Source organism: Dama dama, chromosome 33 (genome assembly GCF_033118175.1).
Source record: "Dama dama isolate Ldn47 chromosome 33, ASM3311817v1, whole genome shotgun sequence".
Taxonomy (NCBI): Eukaryota; Metazoa; Chordata; class Mammalia; order Artiodactyla; family Cervidae; genus Dama; species Dama dama.
Genome location: NC_083713.1, coordinates 22,079,820 through 22,104,712, shown reverse-complemented (window position 1 = coordinate 22,104,712; position 24,893 = coordinate 22,079,820). Strand labels below are relative to the sequence as shown.

Below are 24,893 nucleotides of genomic sequence, written 5' to 3'. Positions count from 1 at the left end.
ATATATTCATGCAGTAGTAAAGCCTATGACAATACAGAATTTTAATCAATGTGTTTATTTGAAAATTTTCCTCAAAATGTTTTCCCTAATATTAGAAACATTGCTACCAGCAAAGAGATACTTATTTTGCTCTTACCTGGATACTCATAAATGTAAATCAACATTGAAAAACTTATCACTAGCTGATAATTTTTGAAATGGAAAAGGTCCGCCTAATACTTCTCCATTTCCACCAAATGACTTTTATCATTTCAGCTCTTCTCTTACTACCGTCTTTTTACTACTCCTAGATCAAAAAGTATTTAAACTCCAAACAGGAGGCCTTCACTCTCCTATGCAACATGGCTTTTTCTCAGTGCCACCAAGTTTATCTATCAGGACTGTATAAATCCGAACTATGATTATGAATATGAATTGACTTCAAGCTCTTTCTCACAGAGCTCTATGTCTCAGGCAGATCAGAACAGAGGGTATGTCACCCAGTTCTACATCACTGCAAACTCAGCTCAGCTCTGACACTGGCAACAGCCTTAATATACGCTTGAGAGTCCCTACAGATGTCTCTGACCTCATCAAAGAACTCCTCCAGGAAGAGAGTCACAGGTCAGCCTTGCCTAAGGCCTTCTCTTGGCCCCCAGGGACACACTCTCCTATTCAGCAGTGGCCCTGGGCTCCAGGAGGAGTACATCCTTTCCCACTTGCTAGAAGCATTAAGAGTAGTCCCAGGCACTTAAAGGATTTAATGGAACCTTCTGGAAATCACCATCTTTTCAACCGTATTCCACTCTGACAGGAATATCTTCTTAGTAGTGACATCTGTTAATGTTAGCTAACACATCCCTATGATATGGCAAAAAGTTATTAAGAACTGGAGTAGAAGACCCACGTTTTGGTTCTGGCACCAGACCTCCCTAAGTCTCACTGCAGAAGGTAAACTTCACCTTATGGTGTATGTGTGTTGGGGCGCAGGGTGGGGGTGGTGAGTGGAAATGAGATGGGAATTTCCATGTTGTGAAGTGCAAATGAGATAATGGATATCCTATCTTCAACTATTATGAACCTAACCAGTCCATTATCCATGCCATCAACAAGGAAACAGCTTCTCCTTGTATGGGGCCGTATCATTCGGGTGACAGATACTGGAGATGATGTGGGTCATTTCACACCACACAGAGCCTTCTGTTCCCTTCTACACAGGCCTGCTGTGGGCCTGCCCCACCAGGCCTCACTCCCACTTACTGTGAGGTGGGAGGTCTTTCACATTTAGGGTTAAGGTTGTTATTCTTTCTCCCTGTCTCTCAGGGTCCCTGCAGTCCCTCCCTACAGTCCAGCCTTATATTACTCAGGATTAGAAGGGCATTGAAATACCCAAAGATAAATGCAGAAAACGTGTATGTTATGGATATAAATGTCTATTAACATGGAACATGCTTTTCTCCTTCTCTCTAGGTTTTATTTTATGTCACCTATGGTCAACAATTGTAATTTTATCCCCAATAATATTCCTAGATAAGATCATATATTTGACTTCATTTTCCCTACTTTTTTTCCCTTAAAGTTATTTCAAGTATTGTTTATAATAAAAGGCAAACATAAAACCAAAACAACTTAATGAAAATTAAACCTAATGTCTGCTATATTTACATTTAAAATGCAGAGAAATAAGTATGTGGAAACTATTTCCATTATCACCTGCAGTTGCTAGATTTATAAAATATTTTGTGCTTGTAGAGACAACTGAAGAACCGTATGCTTCAGTTTCCTCCTTTCTCTCCTCCACCCTGACCTTGTTCACATCCTTAGCAACCAGACAAAATCAAGTTTAGACTCTGAAGGGCATTTGATCAGTAGGTTACACACAATCAAAAATATCAACTTTTATTTTAAAGTATTAAACTTACTACAGGCTGATCAAGAAAGATCAAATATGAATTCTTTAAACATGCAGTATTTGAAATTGGAAAATTTTGGTTTATAATTAATAATTTTTAAGTTGCAAGAACATTTCATGAAGATGTTGCCCGTTTCAAATACTCAATAAGATCTTCTCTCTCACTCTTCTTTTTAAGACCAGCAAAGATCATTTTAGTTCCAGGGATATATTTCTTTGGGTTCTCCAAATATTCCATCAGAGTCTGCTCTCCCCAGATAATGCCTATAAAGGTGAAAATAAGTTTTAAGTTTGTGTAATTACATTTATAAAACTTACTTACTGATGTGATCTACATTTGTGCACAAAAGCTTACTTTTGGACTCAATAGAAGGCTATTATAACTGAAAATACTTATAGTTTCTGACCTACAAGAAAATTCCAAAATTAGCCTTTGGTGATCTACTGTTTGGGTTTCTTATAGAAATCCAATGCTGTTTAAGATTGTCTAAGGTACACCAATAAACCACCAACCCAGACATGTTGTGCCTAAGCAGTATGCCATCCTCCTAGAGTCACAGAGTTCATTCTAGAAAAGATCTTAGAGATCAATTAACCCAAATCCTCATTTTTCAGATAAGTAAATGATGACTCAAAGAGAGGATAATAACTTACCTTAAGATAACAAGGCTACACAAGAGTCAAGAACCTGTGACTAGTAACTCATATTTCCATGTTTGGGGTGGGGGGTTGGTTAGTTGGTTTTTTACCAATCATAGCAAGCTGCCTCTGTCTAGATCTCTACCAAAAACTTATGACTTCAGGAATCCAGTTTTAAAACCAGAGAAAAAGGTTGCCTCTAACTTTTTTTCCTTTCTGAAACCAGTTGAAAAGAACATGAACAAAGAGAAATAGGAATGCTAATTCTACTTTTAATAAAATTCTCGAAAGAGTGCCTCTATCACCAAATTTGATACAATTAGAAAACTACCATGGACATAAAACCTGGACCAGAGTGAAAGGACACTTGTCATTAATTTCAAGACAAAAGTTCTCCAGAATAGGTGACAAATCCTAAGGGGCAGAGCCATAACCCTCTGGCCCAAAAAGAGTATAGTATATATCGACTGGCTTTGAAAGTCTAAATTCAGTTTGATATCATGGAGGGCCAGAGGAGCCAGTATTAAAGACGAAAACACATCTTTAAAAGAAAGGCTCCACCTTGTTACAGGATAGAAGAGAAAGGTACTGGGTAACCCTGGAACTACCAGACTTGGTCAGCTGAAGAGCCAAATAACCCCCCAGCCAACATTCACACAGACACATATCTCTAAAACATAACTGTGGGTAAGGAAGACTTCATAACCAACTGGAAAGCTCAGACCCTCACTCTTACTGACCTTCTGCAAATACCCATCCTGATGAATCGTCCTCATCAAAAGATGAGTAGTAATCAAAACGGAGTCAGCATGAAAGAGTACTAAAAACACAAACACACAACATGCACACACATAGCAGAAAAAAATACAAAAAACCAAAAGATAAATGAAATATATACATCAGAAATTATCAGAAAAATCATGACCACATTCCCATGGATTCAAAAAAGATCTTTACAAATCAAAGGTTTACAGCAGAACTACAAAGGGTCAAGGAGAAAATGATAAACCGGAAGACATAAATGACAGTGAAAAGAATAGATATTGCTGATGGCACACTCAGGCTTGAAAGTACTGATAAGAAACAAAATGAAAAAAATAAAGTTTAAAACAGTCAAAGGAAAAACAAGTTATAGAAGATATGTAGACAAAAAATATCCCAAATATATACAACTGATGCCCCAAGTAATATTTCTTTAAAAAGCAAATGAAAAAGTATAAAAATTTTAAAACATGTAGTGCAAGAAAACTTTCAAAAATAAAAGTTCTGAGTCTACCAACTGAAAGAACACATATCCCAGGAAAATCTGAAACAGATGAATCAAGGCTTACACACAACTCAATAAGTTACTAAATTTTAATAAGAATTTTACTGAAACTTAGGGGGGAAAGAATAAAATAAAAATAAAACCAATTAACTTATAATGGAAAACAGTCAGGCTGGCTTCAGATTTCTTCAAAGAATAATTCAACACAAGGCATACAAAATCTTGAGGAACTAAAAGAATCATCCAATTATTTTATGTCTAGCCAAAATATTCAAGTGTAACAGGAATCCATGGATGCTTTCAAACATTAAGAACTAAGATAATATGGCCCCAGTAATTCTTTCTTAGCATAACTACTGATAGATAACCTTCTACCAACCAAAAGATAAATACAGTCACTGTGGTAAAAGCTGGGAATAAGTGCTAATCCAATCTAAACGCAGGACAAGTGTTAAAGCAACTATGGTAATTATAATCACATAGGATATAAATTACATATATCATGTCAGAGCAGAAATAAAAACATAAGTAGCAAGAGTTAAGAGACAGTATGGAAAAAATGGGAGGTTGTACAACCTCCCATTGACTGATTGATTTTCTCATCCTCCAGAGTGAAGAACAGACATATTAAGTAGTTAAATAAAATAATAGAGGCATGTGATATAACTTAAAGTATGACTATGACCACTAAAATTATGAAGATGATTACCATATGAAATTATTGGTGAAGGGAAAGGAATAGCGGAGGACAGGGAGACATGAACATCACTTACATGGTGAATATCCTGTTGAACTATTTGAATGTTCAGATAGTGTAAGTGATTTCAAACTATTTATTAAATTATTAGTATTTTTATGATTTTATATGTCCTGTTGTCTCTTTATGATAAAAGGAAAAAGATTAATCTCTAATAATAAGTTAGTTTAGCTAATATGTTAACCCCATGATATGACTTCATTAAAGGTCCAAGAAGAACTGAGTTTGAATCTGAGTTATATCACTCGATAGCACAGAATCCTAGGCAAATCATGAGTTAATTTATTTCTAAAATTTACTCAATTATCATTGCCCTCCCAAAAATATTATTTTGACAATAGTAATTCTTATCAAGTCTGTCTTTGATCAAGCTGTGCTAAAGTATTTTTCAAATCTTTATTTTATTCTAAATAACATTATTTTAAAACCCTGTTAAGTTTTACCAGCTTCAGTGAGATATAATTGATGTATAACATTCCCTAAGTTTAAGGTGTACAGTATGTTGATTTGATACATTTATATTGATTTTTCATTACCACCATAGCAAGAACGAAAAACTCCACCCCATCACATAATTGCCTTTGCTTTTCTATAGTAAGAACACTTAAGATATACTCTCTTAGCAACTCTCAAGTATATAATACAGGATTATTAGCTGTAACCACCATGTTATACATTAGATCCTCCGAACTTGTTAATCTTGTAGCTGGAAATTTGTACCCTTTGACCAGTATCTCTCCATTACCCTAACTCCTCACCCCAGTCACTACTATTCTACTCTCTATTTTTCTAAGCTTGGCTTTTTCAGATTCCACATGTAAGTGATATTATACAGGATTTGTCTTTCTCTGTCTGACTTATTTCACTTAGCATGTGCTGCCCTCGAGATTCATCCAAGTTGTTGCAAATAGCAGGATTTCCTTCTTTCTCGTGGCTGCATAGTATTCTATTGTGTATAAAGAGCACATCTTCTTCATTCATTCATCCATTGATGGACTCTAGGTCATTTCAATATCTTGGCTATTGTAAATAATGCTATAATGAACATGGTGGTATAGATACCTCTTCAAGGTTCTATTTTCATTTCCTTTGGATGTATACCCAGGAGTGGGATTACTGGATCATATGGTAGTTGTATTTTTAACTTTTTGAGGAAACTATATACTGTTTTCCACAGTGGCTGCATCAATTTACATTCCCACCAACAGTGCAAAGGTTCTCTTTTCTCCACATCCCTGCCACTAATTGTTATTTCCTGTCTTTTTTTTTTAATTTAATTTTTTTTTCATTTATTTTTATTAGTTGGAGGGTAATTACTTCACAACATTGCAGTGGGTTTTGTCATACATTGACATGAATCAGCCATGGAGTTACATGTATTCCCTATCCCGATCCCCCCTCCCACCTCCCTCTCCACCCGATATTTCCTGTCTTTTGATAACAGCCACTCTAAAGGTGTGAGGTGACAATCTCATTTGCATTACTGGGTTACTAGTGATGATGGCCACCTTTTCATGTATCTGTTGGCCATCTGTGTATCTTCTTTGGGAAAATATCCTGTTCCTCTGTAAATTTTTTAATTTGGCTGTTTGGCTTTCTCTCTATTGAGTTGTAGGGGCTCTTTATATATTTTGGATATTAACCCCTTATTAGATACAGGGCTTGTAAACATGCTCTCCCACTCAGCAGGGTGCCTTGGAATCTTGTTGACTGTCCCATTTGATGCTCAGAAGCTTTTCAGTTTGATATGCTGTGCTGTGCTTAGTCGCTCAGTTGTGTCCAACTCTTTGCGACCCCATGGCCTATAGCCCACGAGGCTCCTCTGTCCATGGGGATTCTCCAGGCAAGAATACTGGAGTGGGTTGCCATGCCCTCCTCCAGGGGCTCTTCCCAACCTAGGGATCAAACCCAGGTCTCTCGCATTGCAGGCAGATTATTTACCAACTGAGCCACCAGGGAAGCCCAAGAATACTGGAGTGGGTAGCCTGTCCCTTCTCCAGAGCATCTTCCCAACCCAGGAATCAAACCAGGGTCTCCTGCATTGCAGTGGATTCTTTACCAGCTGAGCTACCAGGGAAGACCTTAGTTTGATATAGTCTCATTTATTTTTGCTCTTTTTGCTTGTGCCGTTGGTGTCATATCCAGAAAACCACCGTCAAGACCAATGTGGAAGTGTTTTCCCCTATGTTTTCTTCTAGGAGTTTTATGGTTTCCAGTCTTATGTTTAAATCTTTAATGCATTTCAAATTATTTTTTGTCAGTATTATACAATAGAGCCTAATTTCATTCTGCTACTTATCATTCTTATTTCATTAGTAAAACAAACAAATACTCATATTATATGCCTAAATAAGTTACAAATACTACTTAAACAATCTCACTTAGGAAAATTTTATTTCTAATTGTTAAATAATGTTAAAGCCAAGCCTTGTAAGCCTTTTATCTTTGACAATAGCCTATAATAAAAGATATATTTGTAATAAGTTTTAACATGATTTCAAATCAATATTAATAAGCAAAGAAAATCTTTAAAATATTGGCAACTAGAGGGACAATAATAATTGTTCTAAAAATCAGGACTTTAAAAGTTGACTGTTCTTATAAGAGGATAATAAAATAAAGACACTATAGAAAAATATTACTTGAAAAGTTAAAGAGCCATATAAATGCAAACAATAAATGCAAGTTTAAGACCTACTGTAATAAATGCAATTCAATTCTCACACTAACTGTCTAGAGTTAGCACAGACTCTGAAGTTTCCAACAAGACTGCCTCACTTGATTCCTTAAAAAACTGGAAATAGAACTGCCATATGACCCAGCAATCCCACCGCTGGGCATATGCACACCAAGGAAATCAGAACTGAAAGAGACACGTGTACCCCAATGTTCATCGCAGCACTGTTTATAATAGCCAGGACATGGAAGCAACCTAGATGCCCATCAGCAGACGAATGGATAAGGAAGCTGTGGTACATATACACCATGGAATATTACTCAGCCATTAAAAAGAATTCATTTGAATCAGTTCTAATGAGGTGGATGAAACTGGAGCCCATTACACAGAGTGAAGTAAGCCAGAAAGAAAAACACCAATACTGTATGCTAATGCATATATATGGGATTTAGAAAGATGGTAATGATAACCACATGCGAGAGACACAGACGTATAGAACAGTCCTTTGGACTCTGTGGGAGAGGGCGAGGGCGGGATGATTTGGGAGAATGGCACTGAAACATGTATATTATCATATGGGAAAAGGATCGCCAGTCCAAGTTTGATGCATGAGACAGGGTGCTCAGGGCTGGGGCACTGGGATGACCCTGAGGGATGGGGTGGGGAGGGAGGTGGGAGAGGGGTTTAGGATGGGGAACACGTACTCCTGTGGCAGATTCATGTCAGTGTATGGCAAAACCACTACAATATTGTAAAGTAATTCGCCTCCAATTAAAATAAATAAATTTATATTAAAAAATTTAAAACCAAACTTCCATCTTACTAACAATAAAAAAGACTACCTCACTTTAGACTAGTTGCAAGTTCAGGGTCCCCAGCCCATCCAAACTTCTAACCAATTGGCTATAAATTTAAGGGTTCCTAGGACCCCCTGAGGTATGATAATTCAGTAAAACAATTCACAGAACTCAGGAAAGCACCACTTAAAAATCAAAGTTTTACTATAAAGGATACAAATCAGTATCAGCCAAGTGAAGAGACCCATATGGTGAGCTCTGGGAAAGTCACAAACACAGAGGGTCTTGGCCCTGTGGAATCAGGACTCATCACCCTTCTAGTACACAGATGTGTTTACCAACCTGGAAGCTCAAGCAGAGCTTCCAATGTAAAGTGGTCAGAGTTTTTGATTGGGGTTTCATTACATAGATTTGACTGATTGAATCACTCACCATGGGCCTGAACTCAATCCCCAGCCCCTACCCCCTATACCTAGAGATAAGACTGATATCACCTAGCCCAAAGTCCCAGTTCTCCAATCAAAGAGGTGGTCTTTCCAGCTTGGCCAGTCCCAGCCCTACCGCGTTTTCTCATTAGCGTAAATTCAGGCTGCAATCCCAAGGCCCAACCCTGGACAACAAAGACACCCGTGAGTGTGTGTGTGTGTGTGTGTGTGTAAGTGTATGCGTGTGTGCACACATGTGCATTAGTCTCTCAGTCGTGTCTGACTCTTTGTGTCTGACTCTTTGTGACTATAACCTGCCAGGTTCCCCTCTCCATGGAATTCTCCACACAAGAATACTGGAGTGGGTTGCCATTCCCTACTCCAGGGGATCTTCCTGACCCAGGGATTGAACCCAGGTCTCCAGCATTGCAGGCATTTTTTTTTTTTTTTCCACCGTTTGAGCCACCAGGGCAAACCCTCTTATCACGGAAATTCCAATGTTTTACAGATCCCTCCCAAGAACCTGAGATAAAGACCAGACAAATTCTTTATTAAAGAAAATCTGCTAACCAGCATTTCTATATATACTAAATACAATGATATTGTATTATAACAACTATGCTTCCCAGGTGGCACTAGTGGTAAAGAACCCACCTGCCAGTGCAGGAGACCTAGGAAATGTGGGTTCAATCCCTGGATTGGGAAGATCCCCTGGAGTAGGAAATGACAACCCACTCCAGTATTCTTGCCTAGAGAATCCCATGGACAGAGGTGCCTAGTAGGCTAGAGTCCATGGAGTCGAAAAGAGTCGGAAACAACTGGAGCGACTTAGCCCAATGTAAGTAATGTAACAGCTACATAGATGTTTTTAAAAGGTGATAAACACCCTTGACTTGACAAAGATTAAACTTTATGTTGCTTTAATGTAAGAATTTTTATCAATTGCCTGTATATGTATTTTATATGTATGTGGTCCTTTATTGTTGGTGTCCCCTGAATAAAACTGTGTTGAAACCCTGAACTTCTGGTGCCTCAGAATGTGGCTTTGTTTGGAAATAAGGTCACTGCAGCTGTGATTAGTAATGATCACAGCTGAAAAGTAAGATAGGCCATACTGAGGAGGATAGGTCTCCCAATCCAATATGACTAGTATCCTAACTAGAAGGCCATGTGAACACAGACACATGGGGACAACGTGACAATGAGGGCAGAGACTGGAGTCATGCAGCTGAAGGCCCCAAACTCCAAGTTTACTGGCAAACACCCAGAAGCTAGAAAGAAGCAAGGGAGGATTGTCCTCAGACTTCAGAAACAGCATGGCCATGCCGACATCCTGATTTACACTTCTAGCCTCCAGGGCTCTGAACCCATAAATTCCCACTGTTTTAAGACACCTAAATTATGGTGCTTGGTTACAGCAGCCCTGGGAAACCATTACCGCCCTCCAAGGCTAAGATGTAGCAGAAGTGCTCTAACACAGACTGAGCATGTACCTCCCGCCTCATCAGGGCTTGCCTGGGAACCCAAGTCTAGGAACAAATGGCTTTGCCACTTCTCCATCCTACTAAACGGCACTGCTCTCAAGGCTTTGAGAAAATGAAAAGTATCTTACTTTCATATATGCACAGAAAAAGCTGGCAATCTAGATGTGTTAATTTTCTTTTACTCAAACCATTTGGCTATCCATAAGGTCTCTTTCTCCAAAATTCCAGATAACAAACATTTCACTACATCTTATCTATCTGTAGTATAAGTAACTCACAATTAATCTTTTTGATTGTAATGTAAGTGCTGAACATTAAGCTTTCAATTGCTGAGGCAACTCCTTCAAATATACACATTTTAAATAAAACCACTGCCAGCTACAGAGTCCCTTGGTCTGCAAGGAGATCAAACCAGTCAATCCTAGAGGAAATCAATCCTGAATATTCATCGGAGGGACTGATGCAGAGGCTGAAGCTCCAGTACTTTGAAGCCAACTCACTGGAAAAGACCCTGATGTTGGGAAAGACTGAAGGCAGGAGGAGAAGGGGATGACAGAGGACGATTTGGTTGGATGGCATCACCCGGCTAAATGGACATGATTTTGAGCAAGCTCCGGGAGATGGTGAAGGAGAGGAAAGCCTGGCATGCTGCAGTCCGTGGGGTCACGGAGAGTCAGACCTGACTGAGCGACTGAGCAACAACTAGACAAGTAGATGGACAGCCAGGCTGCCCGCCCATGAAGTCCCCTTTCTTTGGAAAGCTCTGGTGGACCCACACACCTATCTGACGGACCTGCTTGCTTTCCCCTTCCCATGCTTTAATTCGTGCTTTTATATTTTAAATTCACCAGGAAAGAGTGAACCCATAAAACCCTAGGCAACCCATCCTCAACCCCAATAAAAGCAAAACTCCAAGCCCGTGCTCTCTCTACCTGCAACCACACTGTGTGGGCCCAGGCATGCTGTGTACCCTCAAGGATCTGTAAGTAATAAACTTTGTTTTGTCCAGTTTCCTGATGGTTGTTGCTAAAGTAAAGTGCACCCTGCAATCATAATAAGAAATGCAATAGGCTGAGACCAACCCCAAACACTATCTTACTAGAAACATTAACACAGGCTGAAATAAGTAGAATCCCTCTTTCGACAAAAAGCAAGCTATTACATGTGCACTCGAAAATAAAAAAATAGTACACGAGATGCCAACTACCCATATTAAAGCCTTTGTCCTACAACATGGTCTGCAAAGCTCAATCAAGTAAGGTAATTCAGTCCATGTTGTTGTTCTCATTTAGCCGCTAGGTCGTATCTGACTCTTTCGCGGCCCCATGGACTGTAGCCCGCCAGGCTCCTCTGTCCATGGGATTTCCCAGGCAAAAACACTGGAGTGGGTGCCATTTCCTTCTCCAGGGGATCTTCCCAGGGACTGAACCTTCATCGCCTACATTGGTAGGCGGGTTCTTTACCACTGAGCCACCAGGGAAGCCCAATTTGGTCTATATAAGCAGTATAAAACCTAGTAAGAAATTTTTTAATACTAAATTCAAATCACTAATGAAAGGACTCACAGTTGCCAATAATCTATATTTAAAACTTCTTCAAACACCAAGTAAAGACATCATAAGAAAATAACAAACCAATTATCTCTTATGTAAAAATCTTCAACAAAGGACTAGCAAGTTAAATTCAACAGTGCTGTTAAAAGAATTACACACTACGACCAAGTGGGATTTATCCCAGGAACGCAAGAATAGTTCAACATAGGAAAATCAATACAATACAAACATTAATAGAGCAAAAGGAAAAAAAAAAAACACATGATTATCTCAACAGACACAGAAAAAGCATGTCACAAAATCCAAAACCTTTTCATGATAAAAAAAAACATTCAGCAAACTAGAAACAAAAGGACCTTGCTTAACATGAAAAACAGAATTTATGGAAAACCCAGAGCTAGCACCATATTCAAGGTAAAAAATGGAAACCTTTCCCTCTAAGATCAGGAACAAGATAAAGATTCTCACTTTTACCAGAGCTATTCAGAATTCTACCAGAAGTCTTAGGAAAGAATTAGGAAAGTCTTAGGAAAGCCATTAGGAAAGAATAACAAATAAAAGCTACTCAGGTTGGAAAGGAAGTAAAACTATCTCTATTCACAGGTGACATAATTCTCTACAAAGAAAATACTAAAGAATCACAAAAAATCTACTAGAGATGATAAATGAATTTAGCAAAGTTGCACAGTACAAGATCAACATGGCTCCTCTGGCGGTGCAGTGGTAAAGAATCCATCTGCCAATGCAGGAGACACAAGAGACATGGGCTTCATCCCTGAATCAGGAAGATCTCCTGGGGTAGGGAATGGCAACCCACTCCAGTATTCTTGCCTGGAAAATTCCATAGACAGAGGAGCCTGATGGGATACAGTTCATGGGGTCACAGAGAGTTAATACTGTTAAAATGGCAATACTCGCCAAAACAATTTACAGATATTATGCAATCTCTATCAAAATGCTATAGGCCTTTTTTTTGCAGAAATGGAAAAATGATCTTTAAACTCAGGAAGTTACAAAGGGTCCTGAAAAGAAAAAAATACTGAAAAATAAAAACACTGTTGGAGGGCTCATCCTTCCAAATTTCAAAATTTATTAGGAAACTCCAACAACCAAAACAGTGTGGCACTAGTATAAGAACAGAAAAGCAAGAGGCTGCATTTCTGTATGTCTGCAAGAACAGACATACAGACAAATGGAAGTGATCCGAAAGTCCAGAAGAAAACCTTAACATAACCCACTGAAATGTTGTGAAGTAATTAGCCTCCAACTAATAAAAAAAGAAGAAAAAAAGAAAACCTTAACATATGTGGTCAACTGATTTTCAACAAGCAAGTAAATTCCATTCAACTGTGAAAGAATGAATCTCTTCAACAAATGGTGCAAGGACAACTAAATAACCACATGCAAAAGAATAAAGTTGGACCACTACCTCACTGTATATAAAAAGTTAATGATAATTAATGAGAGGTAAGACAGTGACCTAAATGTAAGAACTAAAACTATTAGAAGAAAATACAGGGTAAATCTTTATGACCTTTGATATGGTGATAGATTCTTAGATTTAACATCCAAACCACAAGCAACATCAACAATAAAAATAAACAGACTTCATACAAATTAAAAACCACTGTTGATCAAAAGACATTATTTTTAAAAATGAAGACAATCTACAGAATAAGAGAAAAAAATTGCAAGTCACTTACTTGATAAGAGTTTAATGTTCAGAATACAGTGCAGCGCATGTGTGCTCAGTCGTGTCCAACTCTTTGTGACCCCATGAACTGTAGCCCATTAGGCTCCTCTTTCAATGGAACTTTCCAGGCAAGCATACTGGAGCCTTGTTGCCATTTCCTACTCCAGGGGATCTTCCCAACCCAGGGATGGACCCTATGTCTCTTGTGTCTCCTGAACTGGCAGGTGGACTCTTTACCATTGCACCACCCAGAAAGACCTCTTAAAACGTGACAAAAAGTCAACTCAAATAAAAAATGGGTAGAGAATATAAACAGACATTTTCCCAAAGAAAATATACAAATGGCCAACAAGCACATGAAACAATGTTCAACATTATGGATCATTAAGGAAATACAAAGCAAACTCACCAATGCTACTTCATACCCACTGTTGCTGTTGTTTTTAGTTGCTAAGTTGTGACCAACTCTTTTGAGACCCCATGAACTGTAGCCCACCAGGTTTCTCTGTCCATGGGATTTCCCAGGCAAGAATACTAAAGTGGGTTGCGATTTCCTTCTCCCAAGGATCTTCTCAACCTAGGGATCAAACCCACATCTCCTGTATTGCAGGCAGATTCTTTACAGCTAAGTCACCCAGGAAGCCCTCATATCCACTAAGATGGCAGTAAAAGAGAAGAAAAGGAAATAACAAGTGTGGGTGAGTATATAGAGAAATAAGAATCCTCCTCCATTGCTGATGGAAAAGAAAAATGATGTAACCACTGTGGAGAATAGTTTGACTTTACCTCAAGTGTAGTTTCCTTAAGTGTAGTTAACTGATCCAGCAATTTCACTCCTAGGTATAGATTTAAGGTAACTGAAAACAGGGACTCAAACAAACACTTTTTCACAAATGTTCACAGCAGTACTGTTTAAAATAGGTACAACGTGGAAACAACACGAATGTCCATCAACTGATGAATGAATAAAAAAAATTCACACACAGACACACATATACATGCAATGGACTATTACTCAGTCTTAAAAAAGTAATAAACTACTGATACATGCTTCAATTTCAATGAAAATATGCTAAGCAAAAGAAGTCAAACACCAAAGATCATATATTATATGATTCCTTTCATATGAAATATCCAGAGTAGGCAAATCCATAGAGACAGGAGATAAGTGACTGCCAAAGGCTGGTAGTTAGATATGAGGAGTGATTATTTAATGGGTACAAGGGTTTTTCTGGGATAACAAAAAAGCTTTGAAACTACAGAGGTGGTGATTTTACAACACTGTGAATACAGTAAATGTTTCTGAATTTTACACTTCAAAATGGCTAATTGTATTTATGTGAATTTCATCTAGTAGAAAAATAAAAAGAAATATAAAATAAAGTAAAATAAAAATCTTTCCAACCAGTAGTATAGTAGTGATCTGAAATTTGGACCAGTAAGAAAATGCTCAGATCCCAAGAACAGTTCAAAACACAGAAGTACTTTATTTTTTAAGTGAATGCTAACTATATTTATAAATATATATAGATATAGATATCTCCAGGAGTAATAAATTGCTTTGCAAACATATTACAGTCTTTTGCAACTATTTTTAATTTCAACATAAAACTAACTGCCATCTACATACCTTCTATCAACAAAGAAATGACTGACTATACTTTTTCAAGCTGAAAAATAACTGAATATGCATTTTTAAATTGAATATACTTTTTCACCCTGCTAAGAATCACTAACACAAATAGAAAATTACCATTATGCCATTAAAACATAATTTGATTTTTTAAATTTAGCTTATGCTGTTTCAAGATAAATGTATTGAATAAAATGAAGTGCCTTGTATAGGCAAAAAATTAATGCTACAGAGGATTGTCAATTTCGCTGATAAAAACATGACCAGTTATCCAAACACAGATCTTTTGATATACATTAATATTTTTGTAATATAAACATGTGGATTTCATTTTTAATACTGCAAATTAGGAAATTATTATAATATCAAATCCTGTGCTTTCTTCTTTGCTACGAAGTTTCTGGTTCGCTCCAACAACTGCCTAGCTTTTACCTTTGCTTTTGTTTGCCTCGGTATAAGAAAATCCTGGCGCTTGTCCTGTTTTTCTGCCAAAAAGGCCCCAGAGATTTGGACCAGTCTTGTGTTTTCCACCTTTTTCCACTGTGTGGCACTGAGCACATTTTTGAATAAAGATCTTCTTGCCTGCTTCAGCATCTGCCATTTTGTTCTGCAATGAAACATTAAAACCACAGACCAAAGAAAAGATTAGACTTGCAAAGCTGGAGAAAAAGGAATTTCAACACTTTGATTGAAGTATTAATGATATTAAACCAAAATATAATTTAAAGCATGTGCTTTGAATTCTGAGTGCTCAAAAACACATATATGGCATTCAGTTTTATAAAGAATTATCTCACTTATTAGATTTATTTTTAATTTCTAGCTGTAGCTACTTTAGAAACTGCTATTGGTATAAATCTGATTTTACGTCAGCCTTCAGACAATTATGGGCTTCCCTGGTGGCTCAGATGGTAAAGCGTCTGCTTGCAATGTGGGAGACCTGGGTTTGATCCCTGGGTCGGGAAGATCCCCTGGAGAAGAAAATGGCAACCCACTCCAGTACTCTTGCCTGGAAAATTCCATGGACAGAGGAGTCTTGTAGGCTACAGACCGTGGGGTCGCAAAGAGTCAGACACAACTGAGCAACTTCACTTCACTTCTTCAGGCAATTATAGTGATTTACCTAAATCAATTATATCCTATTTTTCTTTTCACTTTCAAAAAGTATATGCATAAAAAATTATGTGAAGCATATATGTCTAAATTGGTACTTCCTAGCAGCAGCACTTAAAAATAAAGACAGAACAAGTTGGAAAGATGATTAAATACAATATTTATTATAAGTACTTATATGCCTGCAATAATAGACAAAACTATAAAATACCATGCAGAATGAGGCTACCATATGGAATGAGGCAAGATACATATACTATATAATTTCATGTTTACTTTATACTCTAAGCTGTAAACAAATCTATCAAGCCTAAATCAAGCATTACCTGAAAATAATCAAATAACAATACTGAGATCAGTCAGCATTAGTATTCATAGCAGAAAATATGTGGTCCTAAGTAGGAAAGATTTTACGGTGATAGACATACACAATAAATTCTGTACAAAGATATTTTTGTTAAGACTGCAAAAAACTCTACTGTATACCTAAATAAATGCCTCATCCATCTAAAATGATATAAAAACTAAAATAATTTGAACTTATTGAACAAATGTAGCTTAAAATGCTAATGACTGCAGTACCTTGGTTTTGTTTTCCTGCAGCTTGTGTTCTTTGAAGAATGGGTGCTGGGGCAGTGGAAATGGGGATGGATTCCAACATCATGAAAATTCCTAATTCTTTGACAGGTTCTAGGCACATTTTTACCTTCATAGCTCAGTTGAGGAATAGAAAATGCTTGTGTTATTCTGACACTATGGAAAACACAATATTGTTCAACTAAAGTAACTATCCTGGAGAAGGGCATGGCAACCCACTCCAGTATTTTCACCTAGAGAATCCCACGGACAGAGGAGCCTGGCGGGCTACAGTCCATGGGGTGGCAAAGAGTTGGACACAACTGAAATGACTTAGCACGCAACGTAACAATTACAGTGAAGCTAGTATTTCATATGTATGTACTATGTGCATGCATGCATGCTGAGTTGCTTCAGTTGCGTCCAGCTCTGTGGGACTCTATGGATTGCAACCTGCCACGATCCTCTGTCCACGGGATTCTCCAGGAAAGAATACTGGCGTGGGCTGCAATGCCCCACTCCAGGGGATCTTCCTGACCCAGGGATCGAACTTGTGTCTCTCCATCGGCAAGAGATGTGGCTCCTGCATTGGCAGGCAGGTTCTTTACCACTACCAGCACTACTAAAAATACCACTACTATTTTTTTTAATCTATGTAGAAACCCAAATCAGTGTCAATAATCCACTTAAAGGGAAGACAGAAGTTTTCTTTGGGCAGTATCCAAACAAAACAATTCAACTGTTAATCAGTGCTTTAGGTCTAATAAAAAGGGAAGTAAGAAGATACTTTATTCAAGAGAAGATTACTTTAAAATTATAAATTTAAACCAAAACACTGCATTCAATTTGTAATTAGGTGAATTCTATCAACTTTCTGTATAGGTACAAAATTCACTGAACCTTTGAACAAAGGACATAGAGAGGAAAACCTGAGTCACAAAAATAAACATATGGCCTTTAGTAAAATGGATTCACTATACCAGTAAAAAGCCTCTTGATGAAAGTGAAAGATGAGAGTGAAAAAGTTGGCTTAAAGCTTAACATTCAGAAAACTAAGATCATGGCATCTGGTCCCATCCCCTCATGGGAAATAGATGGGGAGACAGTGGAAACAGTGTCAGACTTTAATTTTTTGGGCTCCAAAATCACTGCGGATGGTGACTGCAGCCATGAAATTAAAAGACACTTGCTCCTTGGAAAGAAAGTTATGACCAACCTAGACAGCATATTAAAAAGCAGAGACATTACTTTGCCAACAAAGGTCCATCTGCTCAAGGCTATGGTTTTTCCAGTGGTCATGGATGGATGTGAGAGTTGGACTGTGAAGAAAGCTGAGCACCGAAAAATTGATGCTTCTGAACTGTGGTGTTGGAGAAGACTCTTGAGAGTCCCTTGGACTACAAGGAGATCCAATCAGTCCATCCTAAAGGAGATCAGTCCTGGGTGTTCATTGGAAGGACTGATGCTGAAGCCGAAACTCCAGTACTTTGGCCACCTCACGTGAAGAGTTGAGTCATTGGAAAAGACCCTGATGCTGGGAGGGATTGGGGGCAGGAGGAGAAGGGGAGACAGAGGATGAGATGGCTGGATGGCATCACCGAATCAATGGGCATGAGTTTGGGTAAACTCCAGGAGTCGGTGATGGACAGGGAGGCCTGGCATGCTGCAATTCATGGGGTCGCAAAGAGTCGGACACGACTGAGCGACTGAACTGAACTGAACTGATACCAGTAAAGCTTGTGTAATATAAAAACGTTAGGGAAGGGACATATGTATACTTATGGCTGGTTCATGCTGTTGTATGGCAGAAATCAACACAACACTGTAAATCAATAATCCACCAATTAAAAATAAATTTTAAAAAAGGAATCTAAAATAAATAAGAAAACCCAAATGTCATCTCAGTACTAAAAGAAACTTTCTTTCCAATTTTTATATAAAGCAGAAAGATCAGATTGATTTTTATGCCAATTAAATTTTACTGGTAATTCAGAAAACTAGACTTTAAAAAAAGGATAAAACAAAATATATTGCTTATTCACACAGATTTTACATGCAAGTCACTAAGAAAATAAACACTGTCACTGTTCAAACTACCGGTATTTAACACAAAACACTGCTGCCATCTTTAATCACTGCTGTGCAAGTATCTAAGATCCCTCTTCAAAGTGCATTAAAACCAGTAGATTCAGCAATGGCAGCAAGGGAGGACACAGGAAGACCAGGAAGGATCTCAAGGGAAGTCATTTTGTCTTATAATCATTTGGCACTCTACTAGTACTTAGTAACTAAGAAGAAATATCTCACTGAAATAGACAAAGATATGACATCTGGTATGAGAATGATCACTCATCCAAAAATGAATTCTAAAGCTAAATAGACCAAGATAAGAGTAGCAAGCAATTACACATCCTTACTTAATGCCAAGCATATTCTAATGTGTAAGCCTGTACACATTATTAATGTATTTAATCTCCACACCAGCCATGTGAGATAGATACTATTAACATCTCCATTTTTTATGGATGAGAAAAATGAAGCGCATAGAGCTCATTTCAAGTCATAAGCTGATGAAAAGTAGAGAGAGATGGTGAAAGATGAGAGAATTACATCTATAATCCTAGGTTTTTAATTTCAACGATTCCCTTCTAAGAGTGATTGAGGCAACTCTGTGTTGGACTTAATGTCTGACACACTGCAGATGCTAAACTGAGTGAAAATACTTAACGAGGAGTAAGTGAAAAAATTTTTTAATACTGGTACATACCACTGACATTTCTAACTTTGCCCATAAAAAGAGGAATGTGGTAAGAACAATTAAGATACCATTAAAGTCTAAGAAGTCCATATAACTGAAGTGATGAAAGAGAAAAGGGAAGCTCACTAGAATATTTTAAGGATGAATACTACACTGACTTTTAATTAAGTGAGATTATGCATGTTGCAGTGGGAAAAAAGCACTGGAGTGGAGTGTATCACAAAGATGTGACCCTGGGTAAATTACTTCATGACTATGAACCACATGCATAGGTGTTTCTATAGCCTTTCTCCTTTCTAATCTGCTGTACTTGTACCTATGACCTGGAACAAGAATCCAGCTTTCCAAACTCCCAATTGCCAAAGAAAATTCAAACTATCACACAATTGCACTCATCTCACATGCTAGCAAAGTAATGCTCAAAATTCTCCAAGCCAGGCTTCAACAGTAGGTTGAACTGTGAACTTCCAGATGTTCAAGCTGGATTTAGAAAAGACAGCGAGGCACTAGAGATCAAATTGCCAACATCTGCTAGATCATCAAAAAAGCAAGAGAGTTCCAGAAAAACATCTACTGCTGCTTTATTGACTATGCCAAAGCCTTTGACTGTGTGGATCACATCAAACTGGAAAATTCTTCAAGAGATGGGAATACGAGACCACCTGACCTGCCTCCTGAGAAATCTGTATGCAGGTCAAGAAGCAACAGTTAGAACTGGACATGAAACAACAGACGGGTTCCAAATCAGGAAAGGAGTAGTCAAGGCAGTATACTACCACCCAGCTTATTTAACTTATATGCTGAGTATATCATGCAAAATGCTGGGTTGGATGAAGCACAAGCTGCAATCAAGATTGCCTGAAGACATATCAGTAACCTCAGATAAGCTTTTGAACTGTGGTGTTGGAGAAGACTCTTGAGAGTCCCTTGGCCTGCAACAGAGATCCAACCAGTCCATCCTACAGGAAATCAGTCCTGAATATTAATTGGAAGGACTGATGCTGAAGCTGAAACTCCGATACTTTGGCCACCTGATACGAAGAACGGACTCCTTGGAAAAGACCCTGTTGCTGGGAAAGATTGAAGGAGGGAGGAGAAGAGAAGAACAGAGGATGAGATGGTTGGATTGCATCACGCACTCGATGGACATGGGTTTGCGTAAGCTCCCGGAGTTGGTGATGGACAGGGAGGCTTGACGTGCTGCGGTTCATGGGGTCGCAAAGAGTAGGACACTGAGCGACTGAACTGAATCTCTGCATGCCACCACCTCCTTTTGGAGGCTGACTTCTGCTAAATATGGGCTGAAGGTTCCACTCAAAATCAGTCCCATCCAGAAATCAGAAAGGCTGCACCGAGGCCCCTGGTAGAAACAGTCTTCTGTTGCACTTAGGGCTACTCAGGCCCCACCTGGCTAGAGCTAAGGGAGAGCTTCTTACTACCCGGACGGTTGGGATACTCCCGAGTGAACCCAGGCCTAAATTGTATCGTGGTCCATAACGATGCTCAGATCACGTGAGTTTGCAGGCCACTCCCTCCTAGCTAGTCCCATACTTACCTCGGGGCCAGCGGCTCCGCCCTCCGCTTCCCTGCAAAACCTTTAGCGTCTACCTGCAGCGGCTGAGCCACAGTCTGTCCCGATATCCACGCTAGCGATACCGCAGCAGCGCCTCGAAGACTGTACTGCTCGCCCAGCCCAGCATGTGCTTCCGGGACGACGCCGGCCAATGGAAGGCGGGGCTCCGTCGGCGCTGCTGATTGGTCCTCAAATCCCGCAGGAACCCAACTCTCGCAGGAGCGAAAAAACCGGCACTGCAGAACTGTCACTGAGTGAGTCTGAATGTGACAAAATGTTTATTTGTTTAACTTTTACCTCACTTAAGAGTTATCTATGTATATTCACAGTATATACCAGTTCTTGTTTGAGGTAGGAACTCAACATTTTATGAATGATTCATTAGTGTGACTGTGGGAATCAAATCACGTCAATAAAAGAATAAGGCAAGGGCTTACTGGGGGCAAGACGCTGTGCCAAGCAACTTGGAAGGACAAACTCTGAAGTTCCAATTTTCTATGAGATATAATCCAGCTGGGGCAAGATTAAAGTACATTAAAAGTTAAATCACTATAAATGAGCTACATAAAAGTTCAGTAAACACGAAGTGACAGCAAAGTTGCAAGCTGCCTGTTTCATCTCCAAAAGAACAGCAGACTAGAGTATGAATAGAAACGGAGAATGAGTCCTGACGGAGCGAGGGAGGGAGATAAAAAGGAGAGTGAGAAAGCTTTAAGAAGACGAGGGTATTGAAGGCAGACAGGTGAGAAAGTCAAAGCTGTGTTTAGGAAAACGTGAGGGGGGAAGTAGTTCACCTGTGGTTACACGATCACCTCAGTGAGATGTGAGTGGTAAAGGCTATTAACAGAGAAATAAAAATATTAAAATAATTTAGCTTATTAAATTTTGTGTTAGGTAAGTGCAAGATTTACCCATATTCTCTGGAGTGCTGTCCAACAGAACTTTCTACTATGATGGAAATATTCAGCGTGGACCCCATCTACTAACTGCAAGTAGCTTTGAGCACTTTAAGTGTGACTCATGTGACTAACTGAATTTTTTATTATTTTAATTAGAGTTAACTTTAATTAATTTTAAATTAAATAGCCACAACTAACAGATGGTTGAATGAAACTACTCTAAGTGGTACCTATGTGTCTGTCCTGTGAGCCACGTATTTAAAAGATGTATGTCATCAAATTAAATCAAAAAGAGAAAAAAACCTGGTGTTAAATATTATTCTCAAACTCAAAGATGACCAAACTCAGGAAATAAAAGGAGACTACCATTTCTTGAGTGCATACCACATGCCAAGTTAAGCGCTTGCGTACATTATCAGTAGCCTGTAGACTTATAGATGGTAAAATGGAGACTCTGGACCATATTCATGCAGAACAATCTGAAAGTTACTAATTGATCACCAATAAATATCAGTGGTAAAATCCAGTAAAAATCTGCAAATAAGGCAAAACATTTTTACTTAATTAAATATAATGTATAATTATAATTATACATCCTTGGTGGCTCAGACAGTAAAGAATCTGCCTGCAATGCAGGAGACCCAGGTTCGATCCCTGGGTCAAGAAGATCTCATGGAGAAGAGCATGGAAACCCACTCCAGTAGTCTTACCTGAAGAATCCCATGAACAGAGAAGCCTGTTCACATATGTGTGGTCATTACCACAGTCCATAGGGTCAAAAAGATTCGGACATAGCTAAAGCGACTTAGCACACAAAGACTAATGTCAATAACCAATAAGCCTTACTGTAATTAGATCATAGTTTAGAGAAATTTGGGGATGCAATGACAAGAATTTATTATTTTATCCTTGCATTTCAAAAATAAGTTATAATATCACTTTTAAAAAAGATTAGTAAGAACTTATTAAAAATTTCAAGGCAAATCTGAATTTCATGTGAAATTCAGTGTCTATCATTCTAATAATTGTGGATTGTAGGCTACATGTTTTATTTCACTTAATCGGCGATGGCCTAGCATATCTTTTCTCTAATATAAGACAAATTAGTAATCATTCTTTAAAATCTCAGAATTTTCAACTATTTTACTTCCATGTGATTTATGGTCAAATGTGACTTTATATGATTTGAAAAATTAAAAAAATCTGTCATTATTGAGTGATGAAAATGTTCTATAACTGTGGAGATGGTTGCACAATTCTGTGAATACTAAAAAGCAATTAACTGAATTCTTTAAATGGGTGAATCATATATTTAAATTATATAGCAATAAATCTGTTTAAAATAGACAAGTCAAAGAAAAATTTATTTACTATAATTTATAATATAAGTAAATTTCTTATTTTCCTTGAATATGTGGGGTTATTTCACATGATTAAATGGTAAAGAAATTTTGCTTTCTCAGCATTACCCAATATTTCTGATTCTGGCTTTGTTCTCTCCAATCTTTGATTCCTTCTAAAATAAAATTAACTACTCTAAAATTCTCAGGATACCAATCAGTAATCTTGTTTTACAAAGAAGAGAGATTTCCCAGAAAATGCTGTTTAAAAAAATTATACATTTTCCACTAGATGGCACTAGTGTTCAAATAGTATTGCTGGAATACTGCACTTTATTTACATCAAAAAAATTATTATATTACAACGTTGTTTTCATTCACTTTGACTGGTCTGGGCAAGATAAACAGAAGTGGAAAATTAAGGTATTTCCTTAACTTGTTAAGCTCCAATGTAAACAGATCCCTCATTTTACAGACGTGGGATATAATGCAAGGAGAAACTGTACCAATTTTGTGCTAAAGCCTGAGTGAGAACCCAGAATCCTAACTCAGTTGCCATCATACAACTATACAATATTAAGAATGGAAGAGTGTACACCATAGGCAAATGGAATAAGAAATTAAATGTCTATCGTACATTGTACACATCTCATTTGATCACTAGGCTGTTAGTCACATATATCTTATCTCAAATAATCCTATCTTGAGAAGCCCAATCTATTAATTTCATGAAGTAAGGAGAGAATCATTTAACACATATCACTCATAGCACAGTGCCCAACACATAGCAGACAGTCAAAAACATTTCTGAGCTAATAGAATGGATGAATTAATTAAGCTTGCTTATGTGCTAAATTGCTTCAGTCATGTTCAACTCTCTGTGATCCTATGGACTATAGCCCACCAGGCTCCTCTGTACACGGGATTCTCCAGGCAATAGATAAGAGCCTGGATTATAGCTGGTACACAATAAACAGTATTTATATGTTTTCATTCATAGCGACCCAGGTCTTCAAGTTCAATTAACAGCAAGCTTTGGAAGTCAGTACCGATTTCCCACTTAATCTGAACCTTAGGGTTTCCCTGGTGACTCAGAGGATAAAGAATCTTTCTGCAATGCAGGAGATCCCTGCTGGAACCCTAGGTCGGGAAGATACCCTGGAGAAGAGAATGGCAACCCACTCCAGTATTCTTGCCTGGAGAATTGTATGGACAGGGGAGCCGAGGGGTTGCAAAGAGTCTGACAGGACTGAGTGACTAACACTTTCACTTTAGCTTTCACATTTCTCCTAGCTCCACAATTGCGTGTTGCATTTTTTCTGCCCTCAAACCACCCATGGTTGCTTGTGGGAATCGAGTACAGTGGCTCTGATGGTAAAGAATCTGCCTGCCAATGCAAGAGACAAAAAAGATGTGGGTTTGATCCCTGGGGCCGGAAGATCCCCTGGAGTAGGAAATGGTAACCCACTCCAGTATTCTTGCCTGGAGAATCCCATGGACAGGGGAGCCTGGTGGGCTATATAGTCCATAGGGTTGCAAAGAGTAGGACATAACCGAAGCGACTTAGCACACACCAAGATGGAGTTGTTTTCTGGTTAGGGCTCTGCTGTTTGTATTAATATTTCTTTTGCCTTTTGTTATGGGATGGGCCCCAATTCTTCATCTCAATCTTCTCAACAATAAGACTGGAGTTAGATGATGAGCAGTAAAGCTGAACAGTTTTAACTTAGTCCTATGGAGCTGTTCTTGTGAGCTTACGACCAAGATGGCAGGTTTGGTGGAAGAGTCCATGGGCTGTAGAGAATGGGTAGAGCCAGC

The 24,893-nt window shown here is 38.3% G+C and overlaps 1 protein-coding gene across 3 annotated transcripts; it reads right to left on the bottom strand.

Moving 5' to 3' along the window:
- Positions 1 to 2,006: 2,006 nt before the first annotated feature.
- On the bottom strand, positions 2,007 to 24,748 carry LOC133051126 (cytochrome c 2). 3 transcript variants are annotated; one of them, XM_061135543.1, is made up of 3 exons: positions 24,650 to 24,748; positions 15,249 to 15,423; positions 2,007 to 2,155 (listed from the first exon to the last, which is right to left on the bottom strand). In XM_061135543.1, exons 2-3 carry the CDS (start codon positions 15,415 to 15,417, stop codon positions 2,007 to 2,009), a joined length of 318 nt encoding a protein of 105 aa, XP_060991526.1. In that variant the 5' UTR covers positions 15,418 to 15,423; positions 24,650 to 24,748. The 3 variants fall into 3 exon arrangements, with proteins under 3 accessions (XP_060991526.1, XP_060991524.1, XP_060991525.1); XM_061135541.1 differs by lacking the exon at positions 24,650 to 24,748 and adding an exon at positions 20,819 to 21,093; XM_061135542.1 differs by lacking the exon at positions 24,650 to 24,748 and adding an exon at positions 16,512 to 16,558.
- Between the last annotated feature and the right edge of the window lie 145 nt (positions 24,749 to 24,893).

Bases quoted from the DNA above. Each gene is read 5' to 3' on its own strand.
- LOC133051126 (XM_061135543.1), bottom strand. From the start codon at position 15,417: ATGGCAGATGCTGAAGCAGGCAAGAAGATCTTTATTCAAAAATGTGCT. The intron at 2,156-15,248 runs GTAAAAGCTAGG...TCACCTTTATAG, and splicing joins CGAGGCAAACAAAAGCAAAG to GCATTATCTGGGGAGAGCAG.